Source organism: Sturnira hondurensis, unplaced genomic scaffold (assembly GCF_014824575.4).
Source record: "Sturnira hondurensis isolate 20B ecotype Veracruz unplaced genomic scaffold, ASM1482457v3 Scaffold0018728, whole genome shotgun sequence".
Lineage (NCBI taxonomy): Eukaryota > Metazoa > Chordata > Mammalia > Chiroptera > Phyllostomidae > Sturnira > Sturnira hondurensis.
This window is the reverse complement of record NW_028091359.1, coordinates 16,624,604-16,643,181: the sequence shown is the minus strand read 5'-3', so window position 1 is coordinate 16,643,181 and position 18,578 is coordinate 16,624,604. Positions and strand designations below refer to the sequence as shown.

At 43.4% G+C, this 18,578-nt stretch overlaps 2 protein-coding genes across 10 annotated transcripts in view; both read left to right on the top strand.

The window, feature by feature from the left end:
• BLTP2 (bridge-like lipid transfer protein family member 2) overlaps window positions 1–10,420 on the top strand; it is a 31,908-nt gene extending 21,488 nt beyond the window's left edge. For 2 of the 3 annotated variants that reach the window (XM_037070341.1, XM_037070340.1), the window contains exons 27-39: window positions 3,316–3,415; window positions 3,654–3,836; window positions 5,219–5,340; window positions 5,842–5,997; window positions 6,080–6,201; window positions 6,779–6,959; window positions 7,590–7,676; window positions 7,874–7,984; window positions 8,123–8,258; window positions 8,368–8,498; window positions 8,669–8,770; window positions 9,062–9,196; window positions 9,619–10,420. In XM_037070341.1, coding sequence (XP_036926236.1) covers window positions 3,316–3,415; window positions 3,654–3,836; window positions 5,219–5,340; window positions 5,842–5,997; window positions 6,080–6,201; window positions 6,779–6,959; window positions 7,590–7,676; window positions 7,874–7,984; window positions 8,123–8,258; window positions 8,368–8,498; window positions 8,669–8,770; window positions 9,062–9,196; window positions 9,619–9,801 — 1,749 coding nt within the window. In that variant the 3' untranslated portion in view covers window positions 9,802–10,420. Of the gene's footprint in view, window positions 1–3,315; window positions 3,416–3,653; window positions 3,837–5,218; window positions 5,341–5,841; window positions 5,998–6,079; window positions 6,202–6,778; window positions 6,960–7,589; window positions 7,677–7,873; window positions 7,985–8,106; window positions 8,259–8,367; window positions 8,499–8,668; window positions 8,771–9,061; window positions 9,197–9,618 lie in introns of those variants that run through there. The other variant, XM_037070342.1, reaches the window with a different exon arrangement.
• Window positions 10,421–10,573: 153 nt separating this feature from the next.
• On the top strand, window positions 10,574–16,959 carry RSKR (ribosomal protein S6 kinase related). Of its 7 annotated transcripts, none has more exons than XM_037070344.1 (12): window positions 10,574–10,868; window positions 11,237–11,482; window positions 11,580–11,663; window positions 11,797–11,865; window positions 14,119–14,188; window positions 14,416–14,520; window positions 14,712–14,752; window positions 14,971–14,998; window positions 15,132–15,221; window positions 15,309–15,397; window positions 15,561–15,671; window positions 16,122–16,959. In XM_037070344.1, exons 1-12 carry the CDS (start codon window positions 10,728–10,730, stop codon window positions 16,341–16,343), a joined length of 1,296 nt encoding a protein of 431 aa, XP_036926239.1. In that variant the 5' UTR covers window positions 10,574–10,727; the 3' UTR covers window positions 16,344–16,959. The 7 variants fall into 7 exon arrangements, with proteins under 7 accessions (XP_036926239.1, XP_036926240.1, XP_036926244.1 ...); XM_037070345.1 differs by having other exon boundaries at window positions 11,234–11,482; window positions 11,797–11,853; XM_037070349.1 differs by having other exon boundaries at window positions 11,234–11,482; window positions 16,476–16,959.
• The last annotated feature ends 1,619 nt before the right edge of the window (window positions 16,960–18,578 follow it).

Genomic DNA, 18,578 nt, shown 5'->3' with positions numbered 1-18,578 from the left:
ACAGTGTTAGAATGGTTATCTCTCTGAGGACAGAAAAGAGCAAGAACACAAAAACATAAATACCGAAGTGGTGGGAAATTTTGGATTTGGTGAAAATTTTGCTTATGACATGATTTGATTTTTTTCCAACTTTCCAAGATGGAAAATACACGTTATAAAATTACCCTCTTAACCATTTTTAAGTGTATAGTTCAGTGGTATTAAATATATTCAAAATGTTATACAACCATTACTGCACTCTACCTTCATAAGTTTTTATCTTATAAAATTGAAACTCTATACCTGTTAAACAATAACTCCCCGCTTTCCCTTTCCCCCAGTCCTTGGCAACCACCATTCTACTTCCTGTCTCTATGATTTTAGCTACTTAAGTACCTCATGTAAGTGGAGTCATGCAGTATGTGTGTGTGTGTGTGTGTGTGTGAGAGAGAGAGAGAGAGCGAGAGAGAGATACTGGCTTATTTCACTTAGTATACTGTTCTCAAGTTTCACCCATGTTGTAGCATGTCAGAATTTCCTTTTTAAGGATGAATACATTGTACATAAATACCACATATTGCTTATTTATTCATCCACCAATGGACACTTGATTTGTTTCCATATTTCAGCTATTGTGAATAATGCTGCTGTGGACATGGGTGTACAAATATATCTTTGAGACCCTGCTTTCAGTTCTTTTGCATATGTATACAGAAGTAGAGTTACTGGATCATATAGTAATTCTATTTTTAATTTTTGAGGAACTATATTGTACTGTTTTCTGCCGCAGGCTCCCACATCTCCCCCTTTTTTATTTTATATAGCGCACTGGCTCTACATCCTTTGTCATGTTCAGCTTATGTTTTTTGAGGTCTACCTATAAGCCACCGATTTGTTTGATAAAAAGCCGAATAATGCAAGGTATACACAACAAAAGCAGAATAACGAAGATACCAAAACCTATCCAATTATAAAGAAAATGTTCAAAAGAGGGAAACTGCTTGGATAAAGCGGACAAGAAATTCTGAGCATCTCGAGCAATATCTATGCTTAAAGGGGGGATGTTGGAGTCTTCTCCGAGCTCGCTCCAGGTGGTTGAGGCGAGGTTGTATTGTCAGGCGTGCTAGCCGTCTCCGTAGCCGGTTCATCTTGCTTCTGGGCATGTCTGACACAGCGTTCGGGAAGCCAACGAGGGGCTTCTGCGTCTGTTGGAAAAACACAAACACGCCCTCTGCCCCAAACTAAAACTGAGTCAGGTCCATGACGAGACCCATCTATGGGGTCTCTCCAATACACCAACGGGTTATGCCGCATACGCGGCCCCCAATGCCGATCAGCTGCGGAGTGTCCCTCTACATCCAAAGTTAAAAAGTTAAGAACAAATAAGGAATGTGACACTAACAGTTTAGGAGAATGAGGATCATACCATCTAGGGACTTGAACCCTGGACCCTCAGATTAAAAGTCTGATGCTCTACCGACTGAGCTATCCGGGCTCGTAATCTCGCCACTGCTGGCCTTGGTTCTGCTGTTGGATAACAGGGAAAATATGAGGAGTAGAGGAAAATCCCTCTATGGATTCGTCCTCATGAAATGCCCGCCGCATCGCCATCTGTAATGGGGATGCTATTAATAAGGGGTAGTAGAGCTGTCTGGAAACATGGGATCCTCAGAAGGAAGAGCCATTGGGACTGTATCCTGAACTGGTTCCTCCTTAGTTTCATAAGTCTGCTTTTTTAAAGCCTGAAGAAGATGAAGGAGGTCTTTAAAATTAAAATCCAGTTCTGTCTCCTTTGGATTCTCATTTATTTTCTTTACATTAAGAAAAGCCCCATGGGAGGGGTCATAGGCGGCCGCTTGATCTGCTAAATCTCCCCAATCTACTTCATCAGGGTTTGACGGCCCCGATTGAACAGCCGCCACCTTAAGATCAGGTTCCTCATACCGTGGCGACTCCCAAGTCGTTGGAGGCGGAGCATTCGGCAATGGAGGTGGATGGCGAGAAAGATCCTCTGCCGAACGAGTGGCTCGCAGGCTACTGCGAGTCCCACGCTCCCATTTGTCAAACTCAGAATCACCCCTGAGACAGTCTCTTACTAGTGTCCACAAAGAAAATGCATCAACAGGAGTTTTCTCTGGACTGTGAGCATGGTAGTGTTCACGAATACGTTCTACCTTTTTCCAAATTTCCATATTGATGGTTCCTTCTTCCGGGAACCAGGGGCAAACTTGTTGAATAAAGTCAACAAAACGATGTATTTGACCCTTAGAAGTGGCAGTGCCTCGCCCCCTTAATAAGGAGCAAAGGACTTGTTCAAAAAGTCCCCGATCTGATGAGTGTGAAATCCCCATGATTATAAACTCTCCAAAACCGCTCCCTGCTACTTTCGCTTTTAACTTACCGGGACCCCGTAGCAGCGGTCCTCTCGGGCTCCTCTATCCTCGCGATTAGGACTCCTCAGGTTCCCCCGAGACCCCCTGTTTCAGGGTCCCTGTTGTTCGGGCGCCACTCTGCCGCGCCCGGCGCAGCAAGGGTGGTCGCGAGGTGAGGCGAGGGACTTAAAAGAATGGAGAGGACCAAATGCTCTGCTGGCAAATGGCAACTTTATTCAAGGAACAGCTGTCTTAAATACAAACTGCTAACGCCTGAAGCAAGACCGCAAGGAACTAGAAACAATGTTGTTTTTCAAAGTTCGTGTACTCCCTTAAGCTATCAAAAGGGCAAGATGTTCTCATAACCGTCATTTTCTTGGAACATGACACATATGCCAAAATCTTGTTATATCATTCCTTCAAGGCTGGGAATGAGAAGGTTAGGGAAATGTCAAGGTACCCGCCGGCTCCAGGGACCAGAAACCAAGTTCATCCACCATTTTCACAGTGGAGAACTCTGTCCTTGATCCCCTGTGGCCTGGCAGGCTCCCACAGTTTTCCTCAGTGGTTGTACCATTACGTTCCCACCAATGGTGCAAGTTCTGATTTCTGCACATTGTTGTCAACACTTGTTATTTTCCATTTTTTTGATAATTAGCCATCCTAATGGATGTGTGGTAGGACAAGATTTGATTTTATCCTAGCTTGTTTTTTTATCCTGAGGCCTGTGGGCCTGGCAGAATGTGCATGTAACTTAGAATTTGGGTGGTTTGGGCCACAAAAGAGACATATGTGTCCTCTACCTTGAGAGATCCTTTAAGCTATTCCAGGAAATGGAAATTTAGATAGTTAGTCAATCTAGATAGTTAGTGTAACTACTTGCATCATGGAGATCAGTGGCCCAGTTGGCCAGGACAAGCTATGAGCCCCCAGGAGGTAAAGGTGCCTATATCTCTATCTTCAGGTGAAGAATATTGAGGAGCACCGGCAGCGTAGTCTGGACTCTGTGCAAGAGCTGATGGAGAGCGGGCAAGCAGTGGGAGGCATGGTTACCACTACCACAGGTCAGCTCTCCTCTCTTCCTCATCATACGGTTACTATATGGTTAGGAGCAGATGTGCATCCCAAAGGATCCTGATTTCGTTTCCTATTCCTAATGCTGGAGTAGGACCATTTTGTATTAGGCTAGTTTGAAAGCAAGTGTCTGAAGTTCCCTAGACATCACACGTAGCTAGCTGGAAGGCTCTCAAAATACCTCTGTTGACAATGTCTTTCTCTTATCTCTTTCCCACCTCTTCCCAGATTGGAACCAGCCAGCTGAGGCACAACAAGCCCAGCAAGTCCAGCGGATCATTTCACGCTGCAGTTGCCGAATGTACTATATTAGTTACAGCCATGACATTGATCCTGAACTGGCAACTCAGATTAAGCCACCTGAGGTTCATGAGAAACAGGAAAAGGAAGATCTCCTAAAGAAGCAGGAAGGTATTCAGAGCTTGCAAGCCTTTTAGGGGGGTACTAAAAAATTTATGACAGTAGTTATTTCCTTAGTGATTTTGAGGCAGTGGTGCTATTAAAAGTTTTACTTTGCACTAGACATTAACATTTCCCTTTGTCTACATTTTGTAAGTTCTTCTATGACATAAAAACCTGCACTTTTTTTCTTAAAGATTTTATTTATTTATCTTTAGAGGGGGAGGGAAGGAGAGAAATACCAATGTATGGTTGCTTCTTATGAGTCCCCCGCCAGGAACTGGCCTGCAACCCAGGCATGTGTCCTGACCTGACTGGGAATCGAACCGCGATCGTGTGGTTCGCAGGCCTGCACTCAATCCACTGAGCTACACCAGCCAGGGCAAAAACCTGCACTCTTAACAGCGAGTGTTCAGTGGTGAAGCATCCTCTATTGAATCACCCTCAAATTTTTTTTCCAAGTCCAAAATTGATAGCTTAAAAGTCAAAAGTGAAATTATAGTTTAATTAGGACTTGGTACAAAGAAATCCCTTTTCCCCTTCCCCAGAGGCATACTGCAGTTATATCACATACCCAATGGGCACCACAATGAAGATCAGAGCTTATTATACTTAAGGTTTTATACACACCAGTTTCCCCAATAAATGCAAATTGAACAAGAAAATTAGACATATGTTCAAAATGCTCATGGCAAACAATCATTTTGCATTCTTGCAAATAAAATTGTTTTATACTGTAAGCTAGAGGCAAGTGTAACTTATTTTTTTAATAAAGTTTTTATTTTTTTATATGTCATTAATATAAGTGTGTAGTATAGAAATATTCTGGTTTAAAAACTTAGAATTTCAGCCCTGGCTGGTGTAGCTCAGTGGATTGAGTGCAGGCCTGCGAACCAAAGGATCGTGGTTCGATTCCCAGTCAGGGCACGTGCCTGGGTTGCAGGACAGTTCCTAGTGGGGAACGCATGAGAGGCAACAATACATTGATGTTTCTCTGCCTTTCCCTTCTCTTCTAAAGATAAATAAATAAAATCTTTTTTAAAAACTTAGAATTTTACGCATTTCAGTACGTTTATTTGTACTTACATAATTTTAGGACAGTGGTTGCCAGTAGCCTGTATGTTTCACATGAATTAGTTTTGGATGAATTAATTGTTATCTTAATAAACCACTTAGGTATGTTGAAAAAAACAGCAAACCTGTACTCTTAGAACTATGGATAATGGTATTGTTTGATTTTTAAATAAACAAACATATTTCTACCCGTGAGCATTTCTCACCAAGCCCTTTCTATGAGGTTAACTAATAGAGTGGTTCCAAATACGGCTTAAGAAGCGGGGTAGATATTTAAAGAGGAACTTGAGCCTCTTAATTAGCTGCTAACAATTACTTAGGGGCTGTGGATACCTTCACCCTCATCCATCATGAGCTGGAAATCTCCACCAACCCAGCTCAGTATGCCATGATCCTGGACATTGTCAACAACCTGCTGCTCCATGTAGAACCCAAGCGGAAGGTGAGTGTGGGCTCTTACAGGATGCCAGTTATCCTCATAGGAACCCTTAGACTTTGTGCTTTATTTGGAATCCATTAAGAAAAGCCATGTTTCAGACTGCAAAAGGGCTTTGCTGTTGGTTTATAATCTATTAGTCAACAGCAGCAGTTGAAGTTTCACTTATCTTGGAAGGGTCTGAGTGTCCCTGAGACTATAGAGCTTGTTTACTTGTGTTTCTTGGTCAGTTCTCTACTCAGTCATTTACATACCTCTAAGAACAGTAACTGTTCCCTGCTTCCACCATCCCTACCACCCCTACCCTGTGGGATTGATTGGCTTATTGTGAAATACAACAATTACCAAATCTTCCAAATGGGCCCACCCCTTATTGTTGCTGCTGATGGTGACAGATAAAGGTGAGCTGTTCAGAAGAGATTGCCATTCATTATCCTTTCTCTTTTCAATTTACTATAAGGCTTGTCTATTATAAAATCTTGTTCGTTTTCTTTTTTATTCCTTTAGGAGCATAGTGAGAAGAAGCAGCGGGTCAGGTTCCAGCTTGAGATTTCTAGCAATCCTGAGGAACAGCGCAGCAGCATATTACATTTGCAGGAGGCTGTGCGGCAGCATGTGGCCCAGATACGGCAGCTGGAAAAGCAGATGTATTCTATCATGAAGGTAGTCACCTGGGCAGTCTGAGGAGAGGGACGTCTCCTAGGTCAAGGGAAATCTCTCAGTTTCTCCTGTTCTGGCTCCCTAGTCTTTGCAGGATGACAGCAAGAATGAGAACCTTCTTGACCTGAACCAAAAGCTTCAGTTGCAGCTAAACCAGGAGAAGGCCAATCTAACGCTGGAAAGTGAAGAGCTTAATATCCTCATCAGGTGAAATAGCATTCTTTTTCTGCCCTTTTTCAGTTCCCCAGATGGAGTCAATTTCTCTTCTCTGCCCACATTCTGATAGGTATTAGGCCTAGTGCATGATCAAAGGTTGATGTAGTAAATTCAGGCACCTCTTCCTGAATGAGCCTTACTGAACATAGCCAAGAAGTTGAGAACAAGAGAGCCTTTCCTGTGGATCATCAATAGAATACTTCCTGGGAAAGGAGAAAGATGGGTAGTTGGGAAAGATTACTTTTGTTGTCTTAATACCGTGTAGCTGAACTGAAAGTAAAATATCTTGAGCTGATCAGTAAGGAACACAATTGTAGATATTATAGGGGTTATTAGTTCAAAAACATTACTTCAGAGAAATTAAGAAGCTTTAGTACTGAAAGATGGGATTTGTAATCACATAGCAGGGTATGAGAAGCAATGAATTCAGTGCAGAAAATTGAGAAGAGCTGTTCCAGAATAGGTCCGTCTCTGGGTTTATCTCCTGCATCATTCTAGAGCATTTCACTCCACCCTTGAACCAAATGCTGTTACCCCTATTGTCTCTGACCTTTCTGTCCATTTATAGGTGTTTTAAGGATTTCCAGTTGCAGCAAGCCAACAAGATGGAGCTGCGAAAGCAGCAGGAAGATGTGAGCGTGGTCCGTCGCACTGAGTTCTACTTTGCTCAGGCACGATGGCGCCTAACAGAGGAAGATGGACAGCTAGGAATTGCTGAACTGGAGCTGCAGCGGTTCCTTTATAGCAAGGTATTGGATATACACAGTCACACAAGGGCAGCTGTATTGAGAGACACTGACCTGTCTCATGAGTATAACTCACAGAAAGAAACAAAATGGAGCTAGTTATTATTTAACTATTGATGATAGTATTAAAGTTTATTAATGATACATGAGCAGCATTCCCCTTAGATACATGTTTGTAATATTAAGTATTGCAGATAAAGATGAAGGTGATCAAGTGCTTTCCTCAATGAATAATCTTATCCCTAGAAATGTGGCCCTGCTTGGAATAGAACCTTAATTATACTATACTGGCATAAACTCTCTTGCAATTATCCATGGCATGAAGGAGTGGACATTGTTCATTTTTCCTTACTCCCCCCATCCCCCTCCAGGGTGTTTGGTAATGAATGAGACCATTTTTGAATGTCATAGCAACTTGGAAGTACTCCTGGCATTTAGTGCCTTGGCTGGTAGCACCCATAAGAAATATGGGATTAGAGGGTACATTGACTATATGAGGTGAAAAAGATACCAAAGTTTGGGGTTAGGCATATGGAAAACCTAAAACAAGTAGGATATATAGTAATTCTCTAGCAAGTGCCGGAGAAAGGCATATAATGGATTGGGGGTTGGGGGGGTAATCTGTCTTTATAGGTGAATAAGTCTGATGACACAGCAGAACATCTTCTGGAGTTGGGCTGGTTCACTATGAACAACCTCCTCCCCAATGCTGTCTATAAGGCAAGTCTTATTTCCCTATTCCTGGCCCATTCACATACTTTCTAGTCCAGGCCATTTGTGATGGTCCTTCCATATAACCCCACAATGGGAAACAGTGTGGTGATCTGAGATGGTGAAAGCTTGCCTGTCTTAGCAAGACCAGTGCTTCTCTTAGTCTATAGAGGATTTGGAGGTTGATTTATCACTCTGTCCTACAGGTAGTCCTACGGCCCCAGAGCTCCTGCCAGTCTGGACGACAGCTAGCCCTCCGTCTCTTCAGCAAAGTCCGGCCCCCTGTTGGGGGTATCTCTGTTAAGGAGCACTTTGAGGTTAGTAAACAGTCTTTTGGGGATCCAGGAACAAAGGGCAGTCAAAGCTATCCGTGTGCTGTGTTACGCCATTAGGGGTAGGTAAACTCAGGGATGGTGTCTGAACTTAATTGCTTCTTCAGCCTTTTTCCTCTTTAGGTAAATGTGGTGCCTCTCACCATCCAGCTGACACACCAGTTCTTTCATAGAATAATGGGGTTTTTCTTTCCTGGCCGAAGTGTGGAAGATGATGAGGTTGGTGATGAGGAAGATAAGTCCAAACTGGTGACTACTGGTGAGAACTTTTATTGTGGAGCTCCAGAAGACTGGGGTAGCACAGCAGCCTCAGAGACAGCTGAAGCTTCAGAAAGAGGACAACAGCTGGTGTGCTTGTTTTTTCACAGGAATACCAGTGGTGAAGCCTCGACAGCTGATTGCAACAGATGATGCAGCAGCACTGGGCCCTGGGAAGGGTGTGGCACAGGGCTTGAATCGGAGTTCTGGGGTCAGAAGGTCATTTCGCAAAGTCCCTGAGGTACTGGACGTGCCCCTGGTGATGAAAAAAATGGAACAGTCCTAGGACACTGTTAGGGCAGGCTTGGGATTTCCTCTGTTGCCTTTGAGTCTACTCCAGACATGCAAGAAGATGGAGATGTTTGGAGTCCTAAGTTTCAGGGGCTCATACTCCTTTCCTGCCTTTCCTAGCACCCTGTGGATGATATTGACAAGATGAAAGAGCGAGCTGCGATGAACAACTCCTTCATCTACATAAAGATTCCACAGGTTCCACTGTGTGTCAGCTACAAGGTCGGTTCCTCCCCAGCACTTTCTAGAACAGGGTGGGAAGGGAACCAGCTAAGATCATCATAAAAGATGAAGATAGTCCAGCTTATGAAGTTGACCCATGAGTGGTAAGTTTTCTCTGCTCCCATTATCAAACTGAGGTAAGGGGTAATCAATAGTTGTAGGTTGCAGCTACAGGAAGGTACTAGACTTGGACTCAAGTGGTAACTGAGTAAAAGTGGTAACCTGAACTAAAAGTGGTAACTGACATATTTCTTTCCCTTCTTCTCTTCCCTACCCATCCGTCTCTTGCAGGGTGAGAAGAACAGTGTGGATTGGGGTGACCTTAACCTGGTGCTGCCCTGTCTGGAGTATCACAACAACACATGGACATGGCTAGACTTTGCCATGGCTGTCAAGAGGGACAGCCGGAAAGCCCTGGTTGCCCAGGTATCCCAGCAGAGTTCATGGCTGTTTGGTTAGCAGGGTCTGGCAACACATATCCTCTGCCCAGGAGCATTTCATTGTAGGATGTATTAACAAGCAGTCTTGGGATGGGGCGGGTGAATAAAGTGAGCAACTTTTATCTCTGCTCTCTCCATGACTTCACTCAGATTAAATTGAGTGATTACTATTTTGTATAAGTTAACTACTGTCAATTTTTAGGAAACTGAGGGCTGGCACAATTTCAGGTTTAGAATGGGTTCTAGTTAGACTGTAAGCTTGAAAGCAGAGATCATTTTAGGATTTGAATTGCTCCATTTTGCCTTTGTGTATATTTAATAAATCATTGAATTGGTTAATGTGATTAATTCTGTGATTAATTCTTCCCATTCCACTAATATTTACCCTCCCTTTTACTCCTCTATCAGGTAATCAAAGAGAAGCTAAGGCTGAAGCCTGCAACGGGGTCAGAGGTCCGGGGAAAGCTAGAAACTAAATCCGACCTCAACATGCAACAGCAGGAAGAAGAGGAGAAAGCCCGGCTCCTCATTGGTCTAAGTGTGGGCAACAAGAACCCTGGCAAGAAGTCCATTTTTGGCAGGCGCAAGTGATCCAGCAATCCAAGAGTGGCTGCAGTACAGGATCTGACTCTGGCTCAGACCCCAGAGACTTGTGGGGTGGGAGGCACTTACCTTTATCCATCAGGATTTGTTGGGGTTAGGATCCCACGGGGTACTGCAGAGAGGGGCACTGCTTTTTAGCAGCTGGTCTGTTCTCTGCGGAGAGTGGTGGGTAATAATTCTGAGTTCTACCTCACACTGATCAGCAGGCCCAGGGCCAGAGAGGCATCAAGAGCAAGACCCAGGGAATGGCCCCAGGAGGATCTGGTTCCCCTGGGGTCAGCTGAAAGGGTGAGGGACAGTTCTGATCAAGTGTGATAAATTTTTTATAAATAGACATGTATAAATACATATATATTTCTCTAAGTATAGCTGCTCTTTCCCCTGTGCCAGAAAGTTGGGGGCAGAGGGCTGACCTGTGCCTCGTTCCACTGCCTTGTATGAAAGAGGTATTAGTGTTCGAGGGGAATGAGCCCCTCCCACAATCTGTGCCAAGCTCACTTGGAGAGATGGCTGTGGGAGCCAGGACTGGCCATGGGTCCCCCTGGGATATGCCCTTGAAAATGGTAAGAAAATGATTTAAGGAGAAAAATATATATTTTAAATTTGATGCTGTTTTTTTAATTGTGTTGAGTGCATGGGTTCATCTTGTCTATATCCTTCCCTCCCAATCAACCGAAGATACATAACTCTAGCTGCCACTCTAAAGAGGGTAGCCTCTTCCCTCCTGTCTAAAACTGTATTGCAGATATTTCCCAGCTCTGGTGTGACACTAGCCCTATGCTGATAAGTCTCTCTGTACATTTTAGTTCTGGCTGTAAACTTGTTCTGACCAGGGGTAATAGGATTTGGGGATCAGGGTGAGGTTTGGCTGCATCACTTGCATTCCTAGTCACGAATAGCAAGAACCAGGGTTCATGTGTAATGCAACATCAGGGGGAGGAATTGCTTATGTAACTGGGATAGCAGATTTAGCGAAAGGAGAGAAGAAGCAGAGGCTGAGAATGGGAACAGCGAGCTGTCGGCAGGGACATGCCCGGGCAGCTGCTCTTCATGAGGTAGGCTGTGGGGCTCTGGCAGCCTGTCTAGGGGAGGTGAAGAAGACCTGGGCTTGAGGCCTGAGAAATGACTGGTGAGGAGCATGTTAGTGATGCCCACTGTGGGGGTGGGAAGGCTGTACTGTGAAAGTATCCCAGCTCCATACTGGGAGGTGCAGGCTGAATCTTGGAAGCCTCATGGAGAAAATATCCAAACATTGCCTTCCTAGAGGATTTGAATCACGTTCAGGAAATCTAGATCTTGACCCAAAGCAAGAATAATGGTGGCAATTTTGCCTGGTCTCTAGAGTTGCTATTAGAGGAAGTGCCTGCTGAATCTGTAATGCCTCAGGCACAGGTTTAGAGTGGCCTCCCTTGGTTCTCAGCAGGGTGGTAACATCCAGGGCCCCTGGGTCCGAGGCTGGAAGGGCCTCTGGTCAGGTGTGGGGACCACCAGGTCAGGCCTGGAAGAACTGTGGGGACTACTGGGGCATCAGTGCCAGCACCAGAATCCCCTGGAGTCAGCCCCACCGCCAATTGAGAAGCCTCTGTCTGAGTGGCCAGTGCCTCAGATCATCAACCTCTTTCTGCCGGAGTTTCCCATTAGGCCCCTTAGGGGGCATCGGCCGCTGAAGGTAGGTCAATGGAATCACTGGAAGACATCTTGGTTTTGGGGAGAAATCTATAAATGACCAGAGTCTCAACTGCTCTGTTCTCCATTTTTCTGTACAGATTTTAGGTCTTGTGGCTAAAGGCTCCTTTGGAACTGTCTTCAAGGTGCTAGACTGTGGCCGGAAAGCAGTGTTTGCAGTGAAGGTAGGGACCTAGGTACTCTTCCACATTATTCTCTAGTCCCTGCCTCCAGTTTTGATTCTGGAAAGGTTGGGAGGAATCAACAATTCAGTAGCATTATTCCCCTCTGGGAGTTATCATCCCTGTCCTGTTACAGGTGGTGCCCAAGGTCAAGGTCCTCCAGAGGGACATCCTGAGGCAGTGCAAAGAGGAGGTTAGCATCCAGGTATGCACAGAGCCCTGGAAAGGATCCTAGGAAGAACTATTAACTACAGGTGGAGAAAGTACCTTTTTTGTACAAATGTACAAATGTCCTGCTTTTCCTGGTTCTGCCCATCCCTCTGATCCAACCAAAGTAGATCCTGAGAAAAGTAGCTATCAGCAGGGTTAGTCTAGGTTCTTTTTTTTGTTTGTTGTTGAGAACTTGTTCCAACTCATTTTATGAAGCCAGCATAATCTTGACACCAAAGCCTGGCATGGACATTATCAGAGAAGAAAAACTGTAAACAGTTTCACTCATGAAAGTAGATACAAAAATCATAAACAAAATATTAATCTGTGTGCAGCAATATATAAATATGAAAATACATCACAACCAAGTTATATTTATTCTAGGAATATACCATATTTTTGGACCATAAGACACACCTAGATTTTAAAGGAGGAAAATAGGGAGAAAATTTTTGAAGCAAAAAATGTGGTAAAATATTTAATAACATAAATAATAATATTTCATTAAAGTAAATGTAAACAGGACTCAACAGCAGCATTAACAACCATTATTCCTCCCAAATTGTGGGGGGAGTGTGTCTTATAGTCCAAAAAATACAGTAAGATTGGGTTAACACTTTTAAAAATCAATGTAGGAACTTCTGCTTCCAGTCAAGATGGAGTAGAGGGACTGGATTTACCCTCACCTGTGAAACAACCACAAACAAAAAAGGAAACTACTTAAGAGAATGTGAACAAAGGAACCCACAGGCACTTCACAGAAGAATATATCTGAATGACCTGTATATACATACACATATACATATATACACATAAAAACATAAACACGTGAAAAGATGCTCAACATCCTTAGTTACCAGGGAACAGCAAGTTCAAACCAAAATTAAATAGCACCCCCATTCCTACTAGAATGACTAAAATAAAGGAAAGGGGGAGGAGAGAAAAGAATTATGTAACATTTTTATAATACATAGGAAAAAATCAGGATTTCCATCAAGGTTATTAACTATAATTCTTGATTTTTAGTGGAATAGCCAGTGTTTATTTTCTTGTTTTACTCATCTAAAATTTTTTTAAATTTAATTGTTGTTCAAGTACAGTTTTCTGCCTTCTACTCCCATCCCAGCCCACCCCACCCCAGTGCTCCCCACTCATCTAAATTTTTTAATTTGTTTTTTGAAAAATACATATAGCTCCTGTAATAAAAATTAGGGTTTAAAATGTTAAAATGCACATGCAAACATAAAATTAATCTGTTAACACATACAGAATTGGAAAGGTCAAATCATTCAGTACTGAGCCATTAGTATGTAAGTGTTTAAAAACAAAATATCTGCCACTATGGTCTGGTGATAAAATATACAAATATTTTTGTATATTAGACTAAAAGTCTAATATACAAAAGTCTATTAGACAAAAACAGCTAAGTGAACTTTAAAAAGCATGATGTTTATGAGTTTCAAGCACTAACTGCAAGAACATGTCAAACTTCGATTGTTAGGTGACAGTTTAGCAATCAGGGATGGCACTTAATGTAAGCAGGTGGCTTGAGTGAACATACATTCAGCATTTACTACAAAAGGGAAGGATTCCCCCCATGACAGGCACTAATACACTGCCCTCTGTACCTGGCACATCCTGGGGGAGCTCAGAGCCACCTTCTCTGCCATGTTGCTGCTATCATGGGTTTCTGAGAGCCACCCCACAAGACTGCTCCCTTCAGAGGGTCTAGTCCCTTTGGAAGAAGTGTTTGTTGTGTTGTTGCTGAGATTTGCTGACACAGTTACCTTTATTCACAACTTCTGTTGGTTCTACAGTAAAATGCACTCCTCAATAAAATGTACATTAAAATATCTTCCCCCCTTCCCCCATCTCTATCCTTTCCTCACCTTCTTGATTCTCATGCTGGGGTGGGGGGGTCTGGTGGCAGTGGCTTCCTCCAGCTATTGCTGCCCCTGCCCCCACCCCAAACTTAGCCTCGTCTTGGGTACCCCTTAGCCTGGGCAATGGCCTATCTGCCCCAGCTGTTGCTGCGGTGCTAGGGAAATCTCTCCAGCATGTCCTAGTGTGTTTTTTAGTATTATGCTGGTTCCTGGACAGTCCCAGGCAGACAGTCCCAATTTAGTTCAGTTAACCTTAGAGGTGGAGGCAATATATTTCCGCACAAGTAGATATATTCTGACTTCTTGGCTGCCTTGATCCTCAGTGACCCTGTTTTTCCCTAATTTCCTGTTTTCTTTGTCCCCAGCGACAGATCAACCATCCTTTTGTACACAGTTTGGGGGACAGCTGGCAGGGAAAACGGCACCTCTTCATTAGTGAGTGACTGGTCTCTCCTCATTCCCAAGGTCCTCCTATCATATTCCCCACCTGAGATTATCCACCCCTTTGGCTTGTTCTGCCTTTGCCTTATTTCCTCACAGCATTTCTCTCTCCCAAAGTGAGAGGGAACAGCTTATGGCATCAGTTTGGGCGGAAGGTCTACAGTGCCTTGAGCCCAGGCACAATAGGCCCCAAATTCGCCCAGACTTCTGGTGCTTTGCAGTGTGCAGCTACTGCAGCACAGATCTGTACTCCCTGTGGTCCACGGTTGGCTGCTTTGCTGAGGCTTCCATTCGCCTCTTTGCTGCTGAGCTGGTCCTTGTGCTGTGTAAGTGAAACAGGAGTGGCAATGGAAATGAGGGAAGAGTTAATGGCGGGGGATGGGGGGGACAGAAAGAAGAAAATTGGTAGTAACTCTGGAGGTCAAAGAACAGGGATAGGGATGGGGTGGGGCCACCAGGGTGACTGGAAAGGACAGGAGAGCTGCAGCACACCCCATGCACTTGCTGTCATCCACAGGCTATCTCCATGACTTGGGCATCATCCATCGAGATGTGAAGGTAGAGTTAAGTGCTTTTTTTCTTTGTCTGAGGAGGGGCCTTAGTAAGAAGTTCCACATGTCTAAGAAAACATGGAGTAGCTGAAAACAACTGACCTTGGGGCCCTGATGTACAAGGTCCTTCCAAATATAGACCTGAATGTTGAGTAGGGTGTCTTCTTCAGCTGTGGGGTATCCAGGAAGAGGATGAATAATAACTTCTCCCCTGTGATTTTTCAGATGGAGAATATACTTCTGGATAAACGAGGTAAGTCCTTTTCTTTTCCTAGTCGCAGAATGAGAGGTATTTCAGTTTGGGAATAAGCCATGGCTGATGAGGGATGGAACAGAGTAGTGCTATTGCACTATCTTTTTTTTTTTCATTGCACTATCTTTTATAGGTCATCTGAAATTGACAGACTTTGGTCTGTCCCGCCACCTGCCCCAGGGAGCTCGAGCCTATACTATCTGTGGCACTCTTCAGTACATGGGTAAGAAAAAAGCTAAAGCTGGTGGGCAAGCATTGGGCAGGAGCATAGCCAACCAATGTCAATGACAAGTATCTTTCAAATCTGTAGCCCCTGAGGTCTTGAGTGGAGGGCCTTACAACCATGCTGCTGATTGGTGGTCCCTGGGTGTCTTGCTTTTCTCTCTGGCAACTGGAAAGGTGAGAGAATGAATGGTATTGATGCTGGGCAGAGAAAAGTTTTTGCCCTGTGGGCAAAAAGTTAGTTTTGACCAAAAACTAAGGTCTTCCCACCTTAGGAAACCTTAGGAAACCTTGCCTCCTTCCTGCTAAGAAATGACACCCCCCCCACCTCTTAACTCAGTTCCCAGTGGCTGCAGCGAGAGATCACGTGGCCATGTTGGCAAGTGTGACCCACTATGGCTCTGAGATCCCAGCTTCTCTTAACCAGGGGCTTTCACTTCTGCTCCATGAGGTAAGGGTGAGCACTGCTTTCCTTCTTGACTACCAGACAAACCATTCACTCTCTCCTTTCCCTGTCATTGAAGTGGTATTTCCCCATTCCACTGATTAATTATTTGAAGGGCAGGGTTCCAACTTGATCAAGTATTATGTCACTATTTGTCCTCTAACCAGCATTTCAAATTTCATTCCTGAGTTCCTGGTCCTCCAGATATATCCTCCCCATCCATAATAGGTCACTAATGAGAATGGGTCAATGATACCTTTTTACCGGCGCAGCTCCTTTATTCCTGCCTTTGCCTCTACATTAGCCTATTTCCCTCTCTCAGAAAACCTTTCCTTTTTAGGGTTCTTTTTCCTGCCCTCCATGGCTCCATGAACTTCTTTTTCCTTTTCCAGTGTCCTGGTTAACAGCCCCTTTCCTATCCCAGTTCCTTATCCTTGTTGCTTTATTTCCCTTCAGCTCTTATGCCAGAATCCTCTCCAGCGTCTACGGCATTTGCATCACTTCCAGGTCCACCCTTTTTTTCGGGGTGTGGCCTTTGACCCAGAACTCTTACAGAAGCAGCCAGTGAACTTTGTCATGGAGACCCAAGCTACCCAGCCTAGTCCATCAGAATCCATGCTGTTTGAGGACTTTGACTGTAACCTGGAGTCCTACCTGGTCCACTCCAGTCCTGCTTGAGGCCCTCTACTATAGATTGAGGGGCCTATTTGGGAACCTGAGGATCACCTCCACTGCCTACTCAGTATGACCACCTTGATGATCCAGTTTATTTTTACTTTATAACTTCTTGTCATTGTGTTCTTCTTCTAGGCATTGTACCAGAGATTAATTCTTGGGCATTCTGCTACTGGCAGCCATAACTGGCCCTAGCCCTTCCTGCATCATATAACCCACCTCTCAATTCAACATCTCAGATCAGAGTGTTGACCTCTTTCGGTTTTCATTTCTCCAGTGCTCAAACCCTGAAGCTTTTAGCCAGAGGCTTATTTCACTTTTACACTTTTTTTATGCATCATTTTTCCTTTCTTGAGCAATAATAACATTTCATGGGTTCCCAAGGTGCTATTTATATGTTTAACAGGCTTGTCAAAAGCAGTATGAATATTTCTCAGAGGTCTCAAAAGCTAGCATTTCAACCCCTAAATATGTATCTAAATCATATGATTCTGGGGGCACAAAGCCAGTCTGTAATAAATTTAATTTTAAAAAATTTGAAAAGTGAATCACAGTAGCCTAATGTGAGAAAGAGAATAAATAGGAAGTAAAACATAGGTGTGTTAAATATTAAGGGTAACTGGAGCCCTGGCTGGTGTAGCTCAGTGGATTGAGCACAGGCCTGCGAACTAAGGGATCATGGTTCAATTCCCAGTCAGGGCACATGCCTGGGTTGCAGGCCAGTTCCCAGTAGGGGATGCATGAGAGGCAACCATACATTGATATTTCTCTCGCTCTTTCCTTCCCTTCCCCTCTAAATATAAATAAATAAAATCTTTAAAAAAAGAAAAAGAAAAAAAAAGGGTAACTGGAATAGCTATCCACATTTTTTCCAAAACAAAACCTCTTTGAAAGACATAAGGATTCTTTTTTAAAATTTTTTTATTTATTGATCTGAGAGAGGGAGAGAGAAACATCAATTCATTGTTCCACTTATGTATTCATTGGCCAACTCTTGCAGGTATCCTGACCGGGGATCAAACCTGCAACCCTGGTGTATCAGGATGATGCTCCAACCAACTGAGCTACCTGTCCAGGGCTGACATAAGGATTCTTAAACTGATCATTGCCCTAGACATCCCAGGATTCAGTTTCTAATGGGTAAACCAAGGGATCAAGAGGCATGACATCAACCTTAACATTTAAGAACTTTTTCCTTTAGTAAGAAAAATCATTTGGACCTTAAATTTATATATATTTCCGGCCTTTTGACTTCTTTTTATTTTTATTTAACTTCTCAAAAGCTTCATTTTTATTTTTCTTCAGTCATACCTGATTTCTTTTTTCAGACCAAAAGGAGTCTGTAAAATATTCTGTGTACTTCTATTAATTCTGTCCTGGATTAAGCCAGATTTTCCCTATACATAGATAGCATTTATTTGCCTCTTATAGAATTGCTTTTTCTGGATTATACTTTGGCAACATGTATCAAATTCCTATGAAACTTAATTGTTGTAGATACTGTGAAGGGTATTTATGATTACAATTCATAATGTTCTTTTTAAAGATGCATAGGAGAAATTTTCTCTGAACCCAGTTGTACTTTCCCTGAATTGCTGTTTGGTTTTACCTTAAAGACACTAAATATTCAACTGACTGTAGTTTTCTTTTCATATTGATGCTAGACTACTTAGAGCCAAATTGTGGCCCAGCTCCAGCAAGGGTTTAAGACTTCACATTGTGTATTTTGTATGGTAGCTACAGTTATCAGGAAGACCTGAGTTAGGGGGCTCCCCCTCTTTGGTTCTTGTCTCACTCTTGAGAGATGAATTCAGTCAAGAGATAACAAGTAGAGTAGAAATGAGATAGTAAGTTTATTTAGGAAATATACTTGAGCACTAAGGTGCAAGTGGGCACCTGGTAGACTGTATGCACCTACTATTGGGATTTTAGGGGTTTTATGCTTGTAGCCAGTTTCTAATTTCCCCCTCCTCCTCCCTTCTCCATACCTTGGTATTAACATACAGTTTCAAAGGCTTCCTTTCCCAGATAGCGGAAATGATACATAAGGCTCCCTCCTCCTGCACTTATCACAGTCTTTCTTTTGATTTTCGGAACACCTGGCAATCTTATCTGACCAGGCTCAGGACTGCTGAATTAATGGGTGAGACGTATCTCCCTTCCTTTCCCTTCCTTGGTTTGCTATCTACCCTGCCTAACAGATACGTTTTTCCTTCGTTTCCTTTATTTTCTACCCTT